We start from the raw sequence: 17,260 nt of genomic DNA, 5'->3' as shown, positions 1-17,260 counted from the left end.
GTCCTGATCTTGGTTAAATTGGTATTTACTGTCTTTGAAACTTTAAAACTGTTAAACTTAATATATTCAATTACGACCAGGTATCAGAGATTTGGACACCTGAGAGTGGATTAGTTACAGCTGCTATGAAGCTGAAGAGAAAATCTATAGAATCAACATTCAAGGTATAAATAATAAGAAATTTATGACACTATGATTTTTTCATCTGATCATCTGTGTTTTTAGGGCTAAAAATAATGTTAGATAATTCACTGTCATTCATTGGGATATTTTAGTCAAGAAATGGAGATTAAGTTTTTTATTTCAAAAGGCTTTATTAAATTAATCTTCTTTACTTGAGCTGAATCTTTAAATCATTTTGATGGTGCGCTAAATCGGGGCGCGCCGAATTTCAGCCAATCACAGCTTAGCATTATATGATTTGCCGCGCTGTGATTGGCTGAAATTCGGCGCACCATCAAAACGATTTAAAGATTCAGCTCTGGGCAACTACTTATTACTTTACCTCAGTGCCAATAACAATATCTCTTAAAATAGGCTAAGAATTAGCCATGCATTTGATGAAAATTATGTAACATGGACAAATACAAACTTCCAACTATTTATTATTTACCTATTGCATTTAAGGATGAAATAGCTGATATGTATAATACTGATGGACCAAAACCTAAACCAAAATCAGCTCCAGCAAATCCAGGAATCAATTGAAACAAATATATTTTAGTTATAAAACATTTCAGCAAAGCTACTTTGTAATTTACTTTATCTGTCATTCCATTTTAGTCACTATGGGGAAAATGTGATTTTCTTGGTTGCTATTCAAGATAAACAGCTGATGTTAAATAACATGAATGATTTCATTGATCTTGCAATAATAGAGCCAAGCCCAGCTGTGAATAGTCCAGAGGCCAACAATAATACCCCTCTTCCAAATGAAAACAGTACAAATAAACCAGAGACACCCACCAACAATGATGTAAAGAGCACAATTGATGACAGAGTAGAGAACAAGTCTCCTTCCATAGAGAATGCAAGAAGTCAATCTGCCTCTCCACATGAAACAAGACCAACATCCCCAGAGAGTACTGAAACAATTGAAATAGTTGACATTGAAGCTGGAAGAAGTGAAATTGCCAAAGTATCCAAGGCTGAAAAGATCCTTGGAGTCACAAGCAAAGAAGCATTCGCTGAAACCAAGATTGTAAATGAAGAAAGAGATGATATTGATGCTGTAGAAACACCGGATGAAAAATCAGTTGACAGGATTGTTTTAATGGGAACAGAAATAGTTGCAGAAAATTTAGAAATGAGATTAGATGCTTCGGCTCCAAAACTTGCAGATTTCCAATAATTTTACAAGTATTCAATTTATATTCTTATATATTTTTGTAATATATTTATAACTAATAAAGATTTTTTTACAAATATTTCATATTTATAATTAACAATTAATTAAAATACAATTATAACAATTTATTCATGTAAGTTAGGGAAGGATAAACCATGAACAATATTACTTGATATACCAGGGGGCGCTACTGAGAAACTTGTCACAACCTGAAACAGAAATTATTTTCAGAAAATTTTACTTGCATAATAAAATAGTTTATAGGGATCTTAGGGGACAAGACAATGGACAATAAATTGTAGTACATCCCCAATGATTTATTGGTTGAAAAGGTTGGACACCCATAGTTTGGAACCAATAAATTAAAATTATCAAAAGTAATCAAAAGTTTTGGAGCAAAAAATATGATGCCGTGTTTAAAAGCTTTGGGTACCAGTGCAATTTTAAGTCCAATGTCTTCTCTCTCCCTTTCTCTCCTTAGTTTCTAACCATTTATAAACAGGTATGAAGAAAAGTTATACCAAACAAGGATGACAACATCCATAAAAGCGAAGCTCTGAAACGGTGGGACAAACGAACATTAACACTTGTATAGTTCTGAATAATCAGAATATGAATGTATAAAAGTCGAACGAAACAAAATTTTAAGGTAATCTGCTGAAAAACTGTTTTAATACAGGTTATTGTTATCACATAAAAATTTGATGTTAAAAAAGTTAAAAAACAACATGTTTAAAATGGACGTACGGACTTTTTTTTGTAACAATTATAGAGTTGCTTCGCTTTCTAACTCGTACCTAACTTCTATAGGAATCATCATGCAAAGTTTGAAATCGAATGGACAATTCTAACTTGCCTAAATTACCGAAAAGAGCTATCCGTTTCGTACGTACGGACGGACGAATCGACCCTAATTATAGAAAAGCTTCGCTTTTAAAAATAATCTAAGTGAAAGCATCAAAACTGTCTTGTTAATAAAATAGATTCATTTCATAAAAACTTTAATTTTATGGCCCAATTTGTAAGCCTTGATCTTCAAGTCTATTAATGTCCACCTCAGTTAAAATCTGACCTGTGATGAATGACCCAGAATGGGCAAAGAATGGTGGGATGTTATTAGGTCAGGTGTTCCCAGCTGGCTACTACTTGAAGCTCTAAACAAAAAAAAGGATTTGTGATATAAAATAATTCTCGTCCCAAGTAAAGGATCAAATTTTGTAAATATTTAATATTCGCGTGGCGGCGTATACGAGATTATGTCTATAAATCATTCAGTTCATGTATAGTATGGCTTAAAACTGGTTTCAATCCAACGGATATGAAACGGAATCAATGGCATTCTTGAAAAGAAAAACATTACCTCGATCCTTGTAGAAATTCGGGCGGGGGTAAAGGCGGCAAACCAACCAAGGGTTTTGTCTAAACAAATAAACATAACATAAACATATTTTGATTAGAAAATAAATTTTGGCGAGTACGGAAAACCCTCAGCCTTATAATCTTCGTTTATTACTTTATGTTAGGTTATATGGGTACTAGATTAGGGCCCTCCACATGGGTCATGCACAGAAACCCACCCCACATTCCACCTATCTAAACTTTAATTAATTAAAAAAATAAGGGATTTGGTAGGGGGTTCCAGTGCTCGATGGCCACTTTGAGAAAATGCACCGATTTTTTTGTTTGTGCATCATGTACAGTACTGTAAAATGTTTATTTCTGCGCTACTTAATACCATTACTGTCCTTATTTTATTTGATTTCTAATAATGCGTACCTAGCTTCATTTATATATTTTATACAAGTTAATGAGAAGAGCGGATTAATAAAAGATTAATAAAAATTTAAATAACACTCTATTTTCAATTTTCAATAAAAACCAATCATCTTATAATTATCTAACTGAATTTCAAATTAAAATTAATCTTCATTCTAAATAAATTTCGTTCTATATATTTAAATAAAACGCAATAGTTGTAATTTTAGGTACTATTGATTTTTTTATCAGCATATTTTTTCATTTCCATAAGTTAATTCAGCGTCAATTATCTTATCCATGAAAATCCCTACTAACACAATGAATATTGAATTTAGGATATACGTGGTCATTTTGAAAGGGGGAAATTTGTCGTCAATTTAGCTTGCTCATATGGACCTCATTTATTGGTCAGTTCGTTTATCCAGTTGTAGGGGAGGGGATTAGGTAAAGGGAGTAGATGTGAGCTGTGAGCATTTATCAGAGTACATGTAAATCTGGCGAAACCTACAGGTAATAATATATCGATTACTAACAATTAACCCTTAACGGACGGGGGGGGGGGGAGGAAGAGGCCCGACTGTTAAGGGTTAAATAAGACTGACCTGACAATTAGGACCCGCAGCCACCATCGGCGGGATATTAATCTCCGGGAAAATTGTACTCAGATTAAAATTCACCAACGACCCGGTGTTGGACGAGCCCGCCTTGTGGCTGGAGGCGGTCAAGGCCGCCATATGGCTGCCAGCAGCTGCGCTGCTCGAGCTTATGGAGCCGCTTCCGCCGCTGCCAAAGTTCTGGTGCACTTTACCCATCATCGACATTGAACTGCTAAAACCTAAAACAAAACAAAAATGCTATTTTCAAAATTTATAATTAATAGAATGTTGTTTAAGAAGGGGAGGGAAGTATTAAAACCACGTTATCTCATGCGTTGGCTCAAAAACTTTGGGTACTTTTATTAAATTTTGATTGGATGGATTCATACTTGTAGTGTCCAAACTTTTCAACCAATAATTTTAATCTTAAGAAAGAGTAATATTTGTTGATCATCATTAGGGATGTATAGATCATCTATCAGGCCTATAAATCAATTCTACAAAAAATCACAAAACCTTTGGAAGTAAGGTGGGGGTATATCTTGTTTTTACATATAACTGAAGAGGGGTGAGTAAGAAGGGGAGGAAAAGGGGAAGGGGTTGTGGGGAAACTTTCCTTTAGAATTGTTTGTCAGAATCACATTCCCTTTTCCCTGATCATCTATAAATAGTAAGTTGACTTCCTTTTAAGGTTTGACGGGTTATTGTGACTGAGAGCCTATCTATGGTAATAAATCTATCTATTATACAAAGTAGAATGATGTCTGTCCGCCCGTCCCTTAAGATCTCAGTAACCAGTGAACCGATTGGATTCTACTTCTCAGGGAATATACCTACTGGTCCTGTGGTGGTTTTAAACAATTTTCTTAGGGGGGGGGGGGGAAGGGGGGAAGTCCACCAACAACTCCCCCAAAACAAAAAAATTCCCCACAATTTTTTTTATATGTTTTGCGAATTCGCCATTTATTCGTGAAAATTGGCGACCCATTCGCAAGTTTGGACAAAGCCCCTAGAGGCTAGGGGCGAAGCCGCTTTTGGTAATATAACTTACCAGGAACAGAAGTATGAGATGATTGGGTGGTGTAAACATTTTGTCCTTTCTGTAAAGCTGCAGAACTTGTACACGCCACTGAAGATGTATAGAAACCTAAATAAATTGGAACCAAAATTAAATTTGTATCAACCCGCAACAGTGGCTCAACACGTAGCGCACTTGCTCTTTGTCGGGGGAGGTAGTATGTTCGAATCTCGGCTTAACCTCGCGTCATAACTAAAGACGTTAAAAAATGGTTCCTACTGCTACTAATCAGGTAAGAAATTTGAATTAAGACTTCTAATTAGAGATCTTCATAGATAAGAAATTTAAAACAATGAAGAGATGTACATCCAAAATGATGATATAAATTATCCAATCTGTAGAATAAACAGAATGGTTGAAAAGTTTAGACTTGCAAGTTTGAACTAACCAAGAATATTTAATATGTAATCAAGGAATATGAATCAAAGTTTAATTTTTATAAAACTTTGTGGGTAGCACTTTAAATTATAGCTAAATGTCAAATGTTTGGCTATAGTCCTTTTCGTAGTAACGTCCTTTAAGAAGCGTTTCTTCGTATTTTCACAGTAGCTTTTCTCTTATTTCTAGCCCCTGCGGGGGGCTCTAACCCTGCGGGGCAATCACATGACCTAACCTATTAAAAGTCATTTTCAAAATACGACGAATTTGAGGGGCGCTGCCACGAAAGGGACTATACCCAAATGTTTGTTTCAAGCTTTCAAAAACACACATCCTTTTCTAAATGCTAGAGCAAAGAGAAAACACGAAAAAAAGTGCATTTTTTCTTAAAAGTTTTGCTAATTGTTTTTCAGAAATGAAAATATGAAAGAATGTTTACATGAAAAACATTAGCCTTGGGTTTTCAAACAGGAAACTTTAACTTTTTTTCTTCAAGGTTATGGTGAATGCACAAGTAGGGTTGGCAATCCGTATACGAATCCGCCCAATTTTTGGTCAATTTTGGAATCCGGAATCCGGTTTTTAATAGCGGATTCGGATTCTTAATTGGTAGGCTAAAATTAACGTCTTGGTTTTTTTCTTTCAACTCCCCCTTTTTGAAGGCAAAGATTTTCATCATTATATGTAAAAAATTTTAAAATCTGGTTCGATTTTCGGAAGTGAATTACAGAGAACATCAAGAACATTAATTTTTAGGACATATCATATGTAGTATTTTATGGACGGATTCTTGTAAGAATCCGAATCCGGTCCAAAAATTTGACGGATTGCCATCCCTAACAAACAGAGATGGGTATTTTTTCAAAGAGGATGGGGTCAATGGCTGTTAAAATTCACCCCACCCCCGCCCACCCTCTTCCCGCAATTTATTGATTGACTTGGCAGTGATCTTAAGGGATAAGAAATGTCGACGCACATATTCCCCAATCCCCATGGATGGTAAACAAAAATACCCCATTTAATCCAACCAATTAACTTTTATTCAAGGTTCTTGAATTTTTTTTGCTCCAACGATTGGGAAACGGTTTTATAAAACTTTGGGTACAAGTGTAAATTCAAGAATTTGGGAAAACATAAGTTTATCTTGAGATGTCTAATCCCTGTTTTCCTGAGTATTTCTTTGTTTGCTTTTACTTATGTAATATCTCTAACTTGAAATATTGTTTCTAAATTTTTAGAAAAAATAACAAAACAATGTTAAGATAGCAAAAACAATGTTTAGTATCGCAGAAGGAGCTTTCCCTTGAAAGTGCCTGTCAATCTCTGACCCCCCTTCCCCCACCCAGTTTTAAAATAGATTTTCCTGATACCTAACCCCATTTGAAGGCCCTAACCTTATGGGGCAACCCAGAACTCAATATTACCTAACCTAAGAGTTTACCTGAATGAGAGTGAGGCATGAATGTGTATGCCATTGGATCTTCTGTTGGTGGGGTTAAGGTTGGCAACGGGGGCAGAAAACTTCCCTCAATAATACCACCTAAACAGTATGGGTTCAATGTATTAAAGAAAAAAAAAGAATGTTTCAAAGAATGCTCTTTTAAAGGGGTAGTTGTGCGAAATGCATTTAAAATTGAATTTAGTAATTTAGTGAAAAGCATACTTTTTCTTATTCAACGGTTTAAACTACATTTATAGGGCATATATTTGAAAGAATTTGGTACTTTAAAAACTATCATAACTTGAAAATCATATTCTTGTGATCTATGCAATTTATATAGCTGGCTAATTTTCACAAAAACTGAATGACGACCAATTTAGTGATGTCTTACCTATTGTTTGCTATTTATTGTAATACAAAATTATTTATGTTTGATGGTATACTTGTATTCAGTTTTCTGATATGTACGTCATATGACGCAACTATCCCTTTAGACATGTATTTACTATTATGAAATAGTAAATAATAAACTTCCACCATCTTATTTTAAAAATAAAGGGGGGGGGGGTTATTGTGGTCGTTAATCACTTTGAGGAAAAGCACCAATAATTTGGCGGAAATTTTTTTTTGAAATATAAACCTGACGATGTCCAATCAGAAACAGAACTGGAGGAATTGCTGCCGGCTGCCGCTGATGATGGTGGCATCCGTTGATTGGCTGCTGCTGATAGCTGACACGCCTGCAAAAGATAGATACATTAAATTATAACATTCATAGAAAGTTAAAAGAAGTTGGTGAAGTTAATTTTCAGGTTCATAAAAAAAATTTTGTTTAAAAGGAAGGAGATGATATTGGGCCAATTCTACATACTAGTACCCAAAGTTTTACACCTTTTCAAATTATCTTTAAATGAATTTTGATTGGTTAGTTCGCAACAAGTAGTGCAAAAAGTGTCAACTAATAATTAAAATCTACAGAAGAGATAATCTTGTTTATTATCATTGGGAATGTATATCAATTTATCGACCATTGCTAATCCCTTAAGATCTCTGGATAAAGTTAGTTTTTACTATGGATGGCAATCCGTCAAATTATTGGACCGGATTCGGAATTCTTACAAGAATCCGTCCAAAAAATGGCAGATTCCCGCGGATTCAGGATTCTAGCAATATTTTAAAAGGCTTTTATTAAAAATTTAAGTGCTACATATGTCCTAAAAATTTATTTTCTTGGTGGTCTCTATAATTCACTTCCGATAATCGAACCAGATTTTAAAAGATATTATATATAATGATGATAATCTTTGCTTTCAAAAAAGGGGAGTTGAAAGAAAAAACTCAAGACGCTAATTCTAGCCTACCAATTAAAAATCCGAATCTGCTATAAAAAACGGATTTCGGATTCGGATTCCAAAATTGGCCAAAAATTGGGCGGATCCTAGATTCCGGATTCGGATTGCCAACCCTAGTTTTTACTGAAGACAATGATAAGGACATACCAATTGTTGTTGATGTTTGGAATGTTGAAGTTTATGATGTGAATGTTGATGGTTGATATGCTGTGAAGCTCCAGCAGAACTGCTCGAACCTGGCCCTGCCATTCCCAGGTAGTCGCGGCCTCCAAGACTTCCATCCTGCAAAAATATGCCAATGGTGGTAAATTTAAAAATTCCGTAAACAGACAAAGCTGACTTATTATAAAATGAAATGAAATAATAACGGCCCTGTTGTATCACACACAGTACATTTTTAAACCAATAATGTTGTCGTTTTGATTCTACATTCTGATACTCTTGGTCCAATTAAGCGATTAAGGATCTAATTTATATTTATTAAATGTCTATTTACAAATTGTTACCTGTGGATTAAGAATACCAAACTCGAAGGAAGATAAATCTGCGGAGAACAGGCCAGGGGAAGGTGACAGAGACGTGAAGCTAAGACTTCCAAAATGTTGGTTTACTTCATTCGACCAATTTGAGGTCATCCCGCCTCGGTTAGACTTCTCTTTCATAGAACTAAATAAATTAATTATCTTTCTTTTAAAATGAAACCAATAAGTTCTATATCTTCTCTATGATTAAAAAGTCTGCAAAAAATTTTGTAAAACTTTCTGATGAAAACAAGAATGATAACATCCATAAGAAACGAAGCACAAAAAATTTGTGGATAGACCAACGGATAAAGTAAGTTATAGAGCAGTTATTTAGTGTTAATTATAAACATATATATATATATAGATACCTAGTAAAATCATAAAATCTTTCTGTATAGAATATGTATTGGACTTTAGTAGTATAACCGACAGACCGACGGACCAAGTAAATTATACAGTGGAAGCTTATTGGTCTATCTAGAATTGCAGCCGAAAAATTTGCGAACAGACGGACGGACATTACTACTAATACAATACCTGGATGAATTCTTGTATGGAGATTGTTTATGTTGTTTTTCTTCTTCATTTGATTTTCCATGATGAGAGTTCTCCATATTTGCTTGTTGTAACAGTGATTCTAAAACAGGAAAATTATCAGAAGTGCAAATTAAAGCAGGATAGGTACATAATCTTTGGTTCAAAAGACCTTTGAAGTTAAATATTTACATAATTTCCCCCCAAAAGACTGTATAATAGCTTACTGTTATTTACTCATAACCTACTTATTGACACACTCGTTTTTTCAAACAATACATATGTAAATTATTAAGCACTTGCAATTTAATCCCTTTAGGGTGCTTAAAGAATTATAGCGGACAGACGGATTGCTATTTCAGCAACTGTATTATATATACAGATTAATTTTAAAGTCATGAAGTGGCAATTATTTCCCTGAGGAATCTTTAAGGTTGAATTACGCTCGACAGCCGAGCCCTGATATAAAAATGCACCTGTAGAATAAGTGCTCCTACTCGCAGCGCCCCCACTTCTGCTCCGCCGACTACTTCCCCCAGATAAAGCTGCGCTGCTGCTGCTCTTCGCCTTCCTATCCTCGCCTCTGGCGGCCGCAGCTTCGCGTTTCTCCGCAGCTGACTCCTTTTTCGTGGATTTTGCTGATGAAGTATTGGCGGATTTTTTAGTGGCTTTGCTGGCGCTTGAACTAGAGCTGGCTGACCGTTGGGTGTGGCCTTGTGTGTTGACTAGCTGGGTCACAGAGAAGGTTGCTGTGGCTGCGGCTGTATCACCATCCTGCTGCTGTAAACTGCTGGAGGATTTGTCCAGCATACCACTAGCATTCTTAAAGATTAATAAATTTGTAGATATATAATAGAACTTTTTCTTGGTGTCAAACCAAAAATAATTTTTCCAGTATGGCTTCGAAACCGATTAGGTAATATCCACTGGACTAAAACCGGTTCTCAGCCATACTGAGAAAAAAATCGTATAAAAATCTTAAAATTAATTTAAGTTTTTTTCGCCCTGGCTTTAGACCCCTTAGGGGCAAAAAAAATATCACAGAATTAGGATTTTAAATGCTGGGATATTTATATAAGTTACCTGTGTATGAATATTATGATGCTGCCTATGTTTTCTATCTTGCGCATATGCATTCATTTGTTCTTGTTGGCTGTGAAAGCTTCTCCCACTGTAATGATGGTGACCAGTACTGTAGCTCTTATAGTAACTCCTGTAAAAAATTAAAGATTAATATATAGATAATTACACAAATGGGTATAGTCCCTTTCGTGACAACGCCTCTTAAGAGGCGTTTCGTGGTAATTTCACAGTAGCTTTCTCCTATTTCTAGCCCATGCGGGACAATCACCTGACCTAACTTAACCTAACCTATCAAGAGCTACTGTGAAAATACGACGGAACTCTCCTTAAGAGGCGTTGTCACGAAAGGGACCATAACCCAAATTTGATATAAAATAGTGTCCTTCAGTCTAATTGTACGTCCTGTAAGTCGCGCAAACGTTTCTACAATTCGTTCCACAATTATTAGGTATGTATGTATTGTATAGGCATTGGTTCAAAGTATCTTCTACTTGGCCATCAAATCTTCATAAAAATATTTTGTAAAACATCAAATAGAACAATCATACCTAAATACCCAAATCAATTATTTTTTGTCCTGAATTTCAAAAGAATAAAAAGTCCTTGATAAGTTATGCAAATATAAAAGTGGATGTACCAACATCTTACACAAACTTTTAGTTTTTTACCTTGAAAGTTAAACATGGTGTGCCATCGATTACGTAAAATAGTCAGCCTTTGCTTCACTCTTATCGGCAGTTTCACTCGAATTGTTTGCCTAGTAGAGCTCCCTCCCCCCCCCCCCCCCCCCACCACACTTATTGTTATTTTGCCGCGTAGGTTAGTTTCTACACATGGGTAACCACAACGTATAAAATTACCCCACTTCATTATATTCAACTTGTATAAAAAATGAGGGGTCGGAAATTTTCATAAGATCGCTAAGTACACGTTTATTTTGAATACTCAACCGTAAATTAACTCTTTATTGCAATTAAGACACACTTTGCAGTTGATTTACGGAAGCTGAGACACGCCGTTAAATGTATGATGCATTATTTAATGTATGTCAAATATCAGGAGAAAAAAAACTTTTTAACATGCCTGTTAAAAAGTTTGAAAACATTGCTGATGACATGTTCAATTATTCATTTGTCAAACTTTCCAGGCATATTCAGTAAATTAACCCAGGAGGGTATAATAAGATATATAAGTTGGATAGAATTTTAATGTCAGAGGGAGATTTGAAATCTGCATCAAATTTTAAGGATTTTTTTTATAAAATTCGTTTTTTGTATAATTCTTTATCTAAAAGCGGAAATACAATTTAAGTTAATTAATTTTGACATCTGTGATTGGTGGATTGAAAATTATCTGCGCTCTGATTGGAGAAGATTAAGTGTCGCACATCATTCAACCAATTAGAGCGCAGGTAGTTTCTAATCCACCTATCCTATTGGTCAAAATTTATGAGCTTAAATTGTATTTCCGCTTTTAGATAAATAATTATACAAAAAACGAATTTTATAAAAAAAAAATCCTTAAAATTTGATGCAGATTTCAAATCTCCCTCTAACATTAAAATTCCTTCCAACTTATATATCCTAGGGTATAATACATTGCTGTGGAGAAAAGCAAAGAGTGACTTTTCCCCTAGCTTCTAAGGGTTTCGTCCAGGGGCGTCCAAGCTTTTTTTTTGGGGGGGGTAAAAATTTGTAAGGGGGGGATTATTTGTTTTTGGGGGAGGGTAAAATGGCGCGCGAAGCGCGCCGCAAATTTTTTTTACCCCCCCCAAAATTTTCACCCCGGGGGTAAAATTTACTTGGGGGGGGGGGGGGGTAATTACCCCCCCTGAAATCTGTTGGCAGGGGTAAATTTAGTTTATCCCCCCCCAAAATTTACCCCTTGGGGTAAAATTTTGGGTAATTTAAATTTTATTAAATATATAGTATTAAAAATGCGCGCGAAGAGCGCCAAATTTTTTTTATTAGAGATTTTTTATTTTGTGTGGGGGGTATGTACCCCCCCCAAAATTGTTTGGGGGGGGGGTAACTACCCCCCCCCCCCCCCCCCTAAATGGTTGGGGGTGTCTACGGCACCCCAAGGGTAGGGGTAAATTTTAAATGGGGGGGGGGGGGGGGGGAAATGAAAAAAAATTTGGCACCCCCAAAAATGTAATGGGGCGATTACCCCCCCCCCCCTTGGACGTCTATGGTTTCGTCCCAAGATAGGTATGGGAGATGAGAGGTTCCTACCACCATTCAATTTTATTTAACATGAATAAGTAATGAAATCTTTTTTCTTATAACGGGAAGCATTAACATATTTTCTTGTAAGAGGGTTGCCCTGATCTAACTAAACATAAATAAAAACCTAAAGTCTACAACGAAAATATAATCGGTCAAGCGGGTAATGTGATCTATTTGTACAAATATACAAACATACAGACAGACATCCTTTCTCTTTCATAAAAGATTTGTGTTTACCTGGAATGGAAGTCTTGGATATTTGCTGGAGGATAAACAGCCTGGCTTCCACAGGCATAGGACTTCATATCACTTAACAAATTCAATATTAAAATAGGTTTATCTATAAAACAAAGTAGAATGATGTTTGTCCGTCTGTCCTTCCGTCCATATGTCCCTTAAGATCACTGAACCGATTGGATTCTACTCTTCAGGGAATATACTTACTGGTCCTGTGGTGGCTTAAAGCTATTTTCTTGGGGGTTATGGGTAGTGGTGGGACACCCCCAACCCCCCAATAAAAACAAAAAATCCCCTCATTTTTAAAAATCAGTTTGAAATTAGTGGTTGTGCAGCACCAAATACTTAATTTTTTTTTTAATTACCTTTTGGGGCAAAGCCCCTAGAGGCTAGGGGCGAAGCCGCTATTATAATTTAAAGTATAAGGAAAAATACATAGTTGAGATAAAATCAACCTTATTCGACATTCACTCAAAGCCCAAAAATAATGGACTTTAAAGTGTATTAAACTGTATATAAGACATTTGCGAATATATTGATACCATTAATTTGCCTCTTAGATAAAAAAAAGTATGTTTTTTTAATATTTTTATCTTGCTACAAATCAAATTTCAAATTTAAGTCACCAAAAATGCTAAACTAATTTTTGCTCTAGAAGAATCAATTTTTGGAGTTTGAAAGTGCTTAATACCTCATTTTAATCGCCTGGCATTGCTTTATAATATACAGGTTATGACTTGGTTTTTTATGGAACAGCTGACTAATAAATCAAGGTTTTGTGATAAACCCACTTTTGTTGTTGCTCCATAAATGATATTTTTTTCCCAATTTTTTTGGCTGTAAAAAAGCTTTATATATTCATATAACATCCACCTAAATTTGACTTTTGATATTTTATTTATAACATCACCAGAGGGAATTGAATTTTGGAAAAAAAATATCAATTTATATTTTACACTGCTATGCATTGTTCTTGTTCTTGTTTCTAAAAAAAAATTATATTATAAAAAAGAGAATTATTTAACGCTTCTATAGGTATGTTTATCATTTTTCTAGGCTAAATATAACTATAATTAGACCATTTTAAAGTTAGACATCATAACATATTAACACAATTATTGAATTGGTCTGTATTATTAAGCTGGCAACTCTTAAAACAGCTGCATTTCATTATCCTTATACTAAAGTAACAGGATGTCTGTGTGTCTGTCTGTGTGTACCGAAGGATCTCGCTAACCGCTGAACCGATTGGGTTCTCCTTAACAGGGTAGATTCTCATATGTCCCGGGAAGGTTTATAACTATTTTGGGGGAGGGTACCACCACCCTCCCTAGAGAAATTAAATTTTTAAAAAATATACCAATTTTAGAAAGAGAGTTCAACGAAAAATAAACATCAAACGTAAATTTTTTAACTTTTTCTTTTAAAATCTAAAATAAGAAATTGAATTATCAAATTCGACTCTCTCCTCCTCAAGTGCCCCTAGAGGCCTCTAGGGGCGTAGCCGCTAGTCCTATTATATATAGTAATTATTATATGTATAAACACACTTAATTTTTTAACTTTTTATTGATGGAATACATATGTTTCTCTATAAAAATAGATCATCAGTTCCAATTAAGATGTATAAAATAAGAGTTAAAAAAAAATATACATATATATGTCAATGCATTTTGAATCATTTTAAAAGACTAAATAAGAAAGAAGTGTTAGAAAATTGTGCCCCCTGCGGGTTTTTTTACTGCTTATATCCTCTTGGGGTTGGGGGGGAATTAGCATCTTTATATAAAAAGGGGGAGGTGTTTAAAGAGAATTTTTAAAGAGAAAAAAATAGGTCATATTTTATCATTTGCAGTTTTACAAATTAATACATATTATACAAAGCTTTTTTGTCTGTAGCTTAAGATTTCGGTAAAGTATAAGGCTATTTTACTAATTTCCTTACTCCTTTAATTACAGAGCTCCTAGATGCTTGGAGCGCAGCTGCTAGTAAACAAACAAAGTAAAACGATTCCTGAATAATTGATTTACAATTTTAAAAAGCAAAACATTTTTACAATTAGGATGTGTATATCCATGCCATGGTTAGCTCTTATTGTTAATTCAGGCGTGTTAGAATTAATCTTAAATGTTGGAAGATGATTTTTGTAGCAGTAAGATACTTAGCAACTTTATAATCATTACTTTATGTAAAGGGATGTCCCGGGGGGGGGGGGGGGAGGAGGGGGTTAAGGGTTATTAATTAATTTGGGGCAACCCCATAATTTTTAAATTTTTAATTTTTAATCTTCCCCTCTCCCCCCCCCCCCCAAAAAAAAAAAATATAAAAAGCTTTGACGTCCTTGCCTCTATTATATAAAGATTTCCCCTACAAAATAAACATGGGGATGCCCAAATTTAGATATTTCAATTCCCCCCCCCCTTCCCCCCCCAAATCAAAAAGCTTGGACGTCCTTGATTATGTAAGCTCATTTAAAACATACTGAAATCAATTTGTTTACAACAATTATCCTATTTAGTTATTTAGTAGTGAAGCACCTCTATAATTCATCTGTATGTCTGTCCATTGGTATGTCTGTCTGTCTGAGACAGAAAGGGGAAAACGAGATTTTCTCGGCTTCTATAAAAGATAGAAGGCTGAAATTTTATGGATTGAATATTCTCTCTCTCTATTGTGATATAGACAGACTTACATAAGTTAATGATAGAGTAGACTTAATGTTCAATTCAAAATGCAAACAGATTTTTAAGTATTTATTATATTGGATTAAATGCAGTTTTTGAGTAAATAAGATTATATATTGATACTATATTTAGAAATGATTAAATATGTTAATAAGTCAAAACTACTGATTATTCAAAGCTGGATAGTTCTGAAGTAGCAGGATGTCTGTCTGTATATCAGGACACCAATCAACAGGATGACTGTCTGTTTAATTAATACAATGTATTAATTAACTATGCACTTTGAAGGGGTAGAATATCTGCCTATACAAACTATCTAAAGTAGTAGGATGTCTGTGAATAGCTGTATTGGTCTTAATAAAGACTCGAACCCAAACCAGATAATGTTCTGTGTTAGGACTCTCAATATCAACTGACTTAAATATATTTTCTCTTTATTCTTTCTGAGAGCAATTAAAGAGTAATTAAGAGTAACAACTAACATATGTCTGCAAACTTAAATATATGACATCACAACATAAATATATGACATTTACCCCCTTCTGAAACCATCCAGCTAAGCATGGTTTCACCATCCATCAGGCTGATCCAATAAACTGGGATCAATGTCTTCACTGGGTGAACCTACATCGAAATTAACCCCGGCCTCAAGTCCTTCCTCTCCTTCACCCACTGGAGGAGGAGTGTTCAGCGCCCCTCCACCAACCTCAGCCGAGACACCCACTGTTGCCGCCATGACAGCATTACCCGCTGCAGCAGTTACGGGCCCTCCTACAGCAACCATCACAGCATCATTTACCGCTGAGGCGGTATCATTCGCAACAGCCACCTCTGCAGCAACCGCTGGTCCATCTGCCGGCATTGCCACCTCCATATCAACACCACCAGTGACCTGAACACCTCCCGAAACCAACATCACCCCGTTGTTAGCCTCAGCACCACCAGAAGTTCCAGCCTGTTGCAACTGCCAATATGCCGCCGCCGGTAAGTCATTGTTTATTCTGCGCCGGATCTCGCTAAGCTCACTAAAAATATTAGACAGGTGCCGTTGCACTTCAGCCTCTTTTTTGGCCATCTCAGAAATAGCCTCTTGAACCTTAGTTCCCTGTCCTGCCAAAACACTTTCCACCTGTTGGCCCACCTGCTGTCCCAACTTGGTTGAACTACTTTCCCAATTATCAGTCATTGCTGTCTGTACACTCTGTACCATATAAGAAGCCTTTTGCTGTGCAGTAGTAGCCACCATTTGCTGCATCTCCGTATCGACTTTCCTTATACAGTCCATTAGATCCCTCTTATGCGAGGCCAACATATCTTTAACCCGATTATGACTGTCCGTCTGCCAAAGTTTCTGTGCAGTGTTCAAACTTTTGACTGATTCTCTTACAGCTTCACGAATTTTTTCCTCAATCATAGGCTTTAGAGTCACAGCAACAGAATTACTGATTCTACCTATATCTTCATCACTGAGCGGCGCTAAGCCCTGTCTGTCATTCTTGCGTTCAGCCTTATTTCTCTCAACCTCAGCACGTAAATCTGGTAACTCCCTCTTTTGTTTAGGCCCAAGAGAATCTGCCCCAGCAGGCCGCTTGACCACGCCCCTTCTGGAAGTACCTTCCCCAGCATCATTATAAGCCTTGCTGGCTCCCCTTCTGGAAGTACCTTCCCCAGCATCATCATAAGCCTTGCTGGCTCCCTTAGTCCTGACCGACCCAGCAGCCTGATTTGGCACAAACTTACCAAACCTGCGCCGTCCCTCACCAGAACCAGTATCTGCCACCTTTCCAGGCTTGTTTGTTGGAGGCTCAATCCAACTGTCTACCTCTGAACCACTCTGTTCACTAGGCAGACGATCCCTGGAATCAAGCTCAACCTCAAGACTCACGTTGCCAACATCGTCTTCATCATCATACCCAGGCTCATACCTGGGCGATTCTACATCATACTGCCTCCTATCATCTCTTCTATACACAACATGCCGCCGATTAGCTCTACCAGCATCCAACATCTCAACAGAC

The 17,260-nt window shown here is 36.0% G+C and overlaps 2 protein-coding genes across 2 annotated transcripts in view; one reads left to right on the top strand and one right to left on the bottom strand.

Annotated features, from left to right (window-relative positions):
* The window catches only part of LOC145313080 (fatty acid CoA ligase Acsl3-like), a 44,927-nt gene extending 43,499 nt beyond the window's left edge, over positions 1–1,428 (top strand). The window contains exons 24-26 of the mRNA XM_080152346.1: positions 81–164; positions 628–697; positions 879–1,428. Of these exons, the coding sequence (XP_080008472.1) occupies positions 81–164; positions 628–697; positions 879–1,351 (627 nt within the window). The 3' untranslated portion in view covers positions 1,352–1,428. The remainder of the gene's footprint in view (positions 1–80; positions 165–627; positions 698–878) is intronic.
* The window catches only part of LOC145313078 (uncharacterized), a 54,144-nt gene continuing 38,246 nt past the window's right edge, over positions 1,363–17,260 (bottom strand). Inside the window, exons 24-36 of the mRNA XM_080152343.1 lie at positions 12,558–12,629; positions 10,093–10,222; positions 9,486–9,831; positions 9,013–9,112; positions 8,458–8,617; positions 8,099–8,233; positions 7,240–7,339; positions 6,600–6,698; positions 4,754–4,849; positions 3,709–3,941; positions 2,709–2,767; positions 2,421–2,502; positions 1,363–1,557 (exon numbers count right to left, since the gene is read on the bottom strand). Of these exons, the coding sequence (XP_080008469.1) occupies positions 1,474–1,557; positions 2,421–2,502; positions 2,709–2,767; positions 3,709–3,941; positions 4,754–4,849; positions 6,600–6,698; positions 7,240–7,339; positions 8,099–8,233; positions 8,458–8,617; positions 9,013–9,112; positions 9,486–9,831; positions 10,093–10,222; positions 12,558–12,629 (1,696 nt within the window). The 3' untranslated portion in view covers positions 1,363–1,473. The remainder of the gene's footprint in view (positions 1,558–2,420; positions 2,503–2,708; positions 2,768–3,708; positions 3,942–4,753; positions 4,850–6,599; positions 6,699–7,239; positions 7,340–8,098; positions 8,234–8,457; positions 8,618–9,012; positions 9,113–9,485; positions 9,832–10,092; positions 10,223–12,557; positions 12,630–17,260) is intronic.

Source organism: Acartia tonsa, chromosome 3 (genome assembly GCF_053477335.1).
Source record: "Acartia tonsa isolate MP-2025a chromosome 3, ASM5347733v1, whole genome shotgun sequence".
In the NCBI taxonomy this organism is placed as follows: Eukaryota; Metazoa; Arthropoda; class Copepoda; order Calanoida; family Acartiidae; genus Acartia; species Acartia tonsa.
Note: the sequence above shows the minus strand (reverse complement) of the source record. Positions and strands in the feature narration are given on the sequence as shown.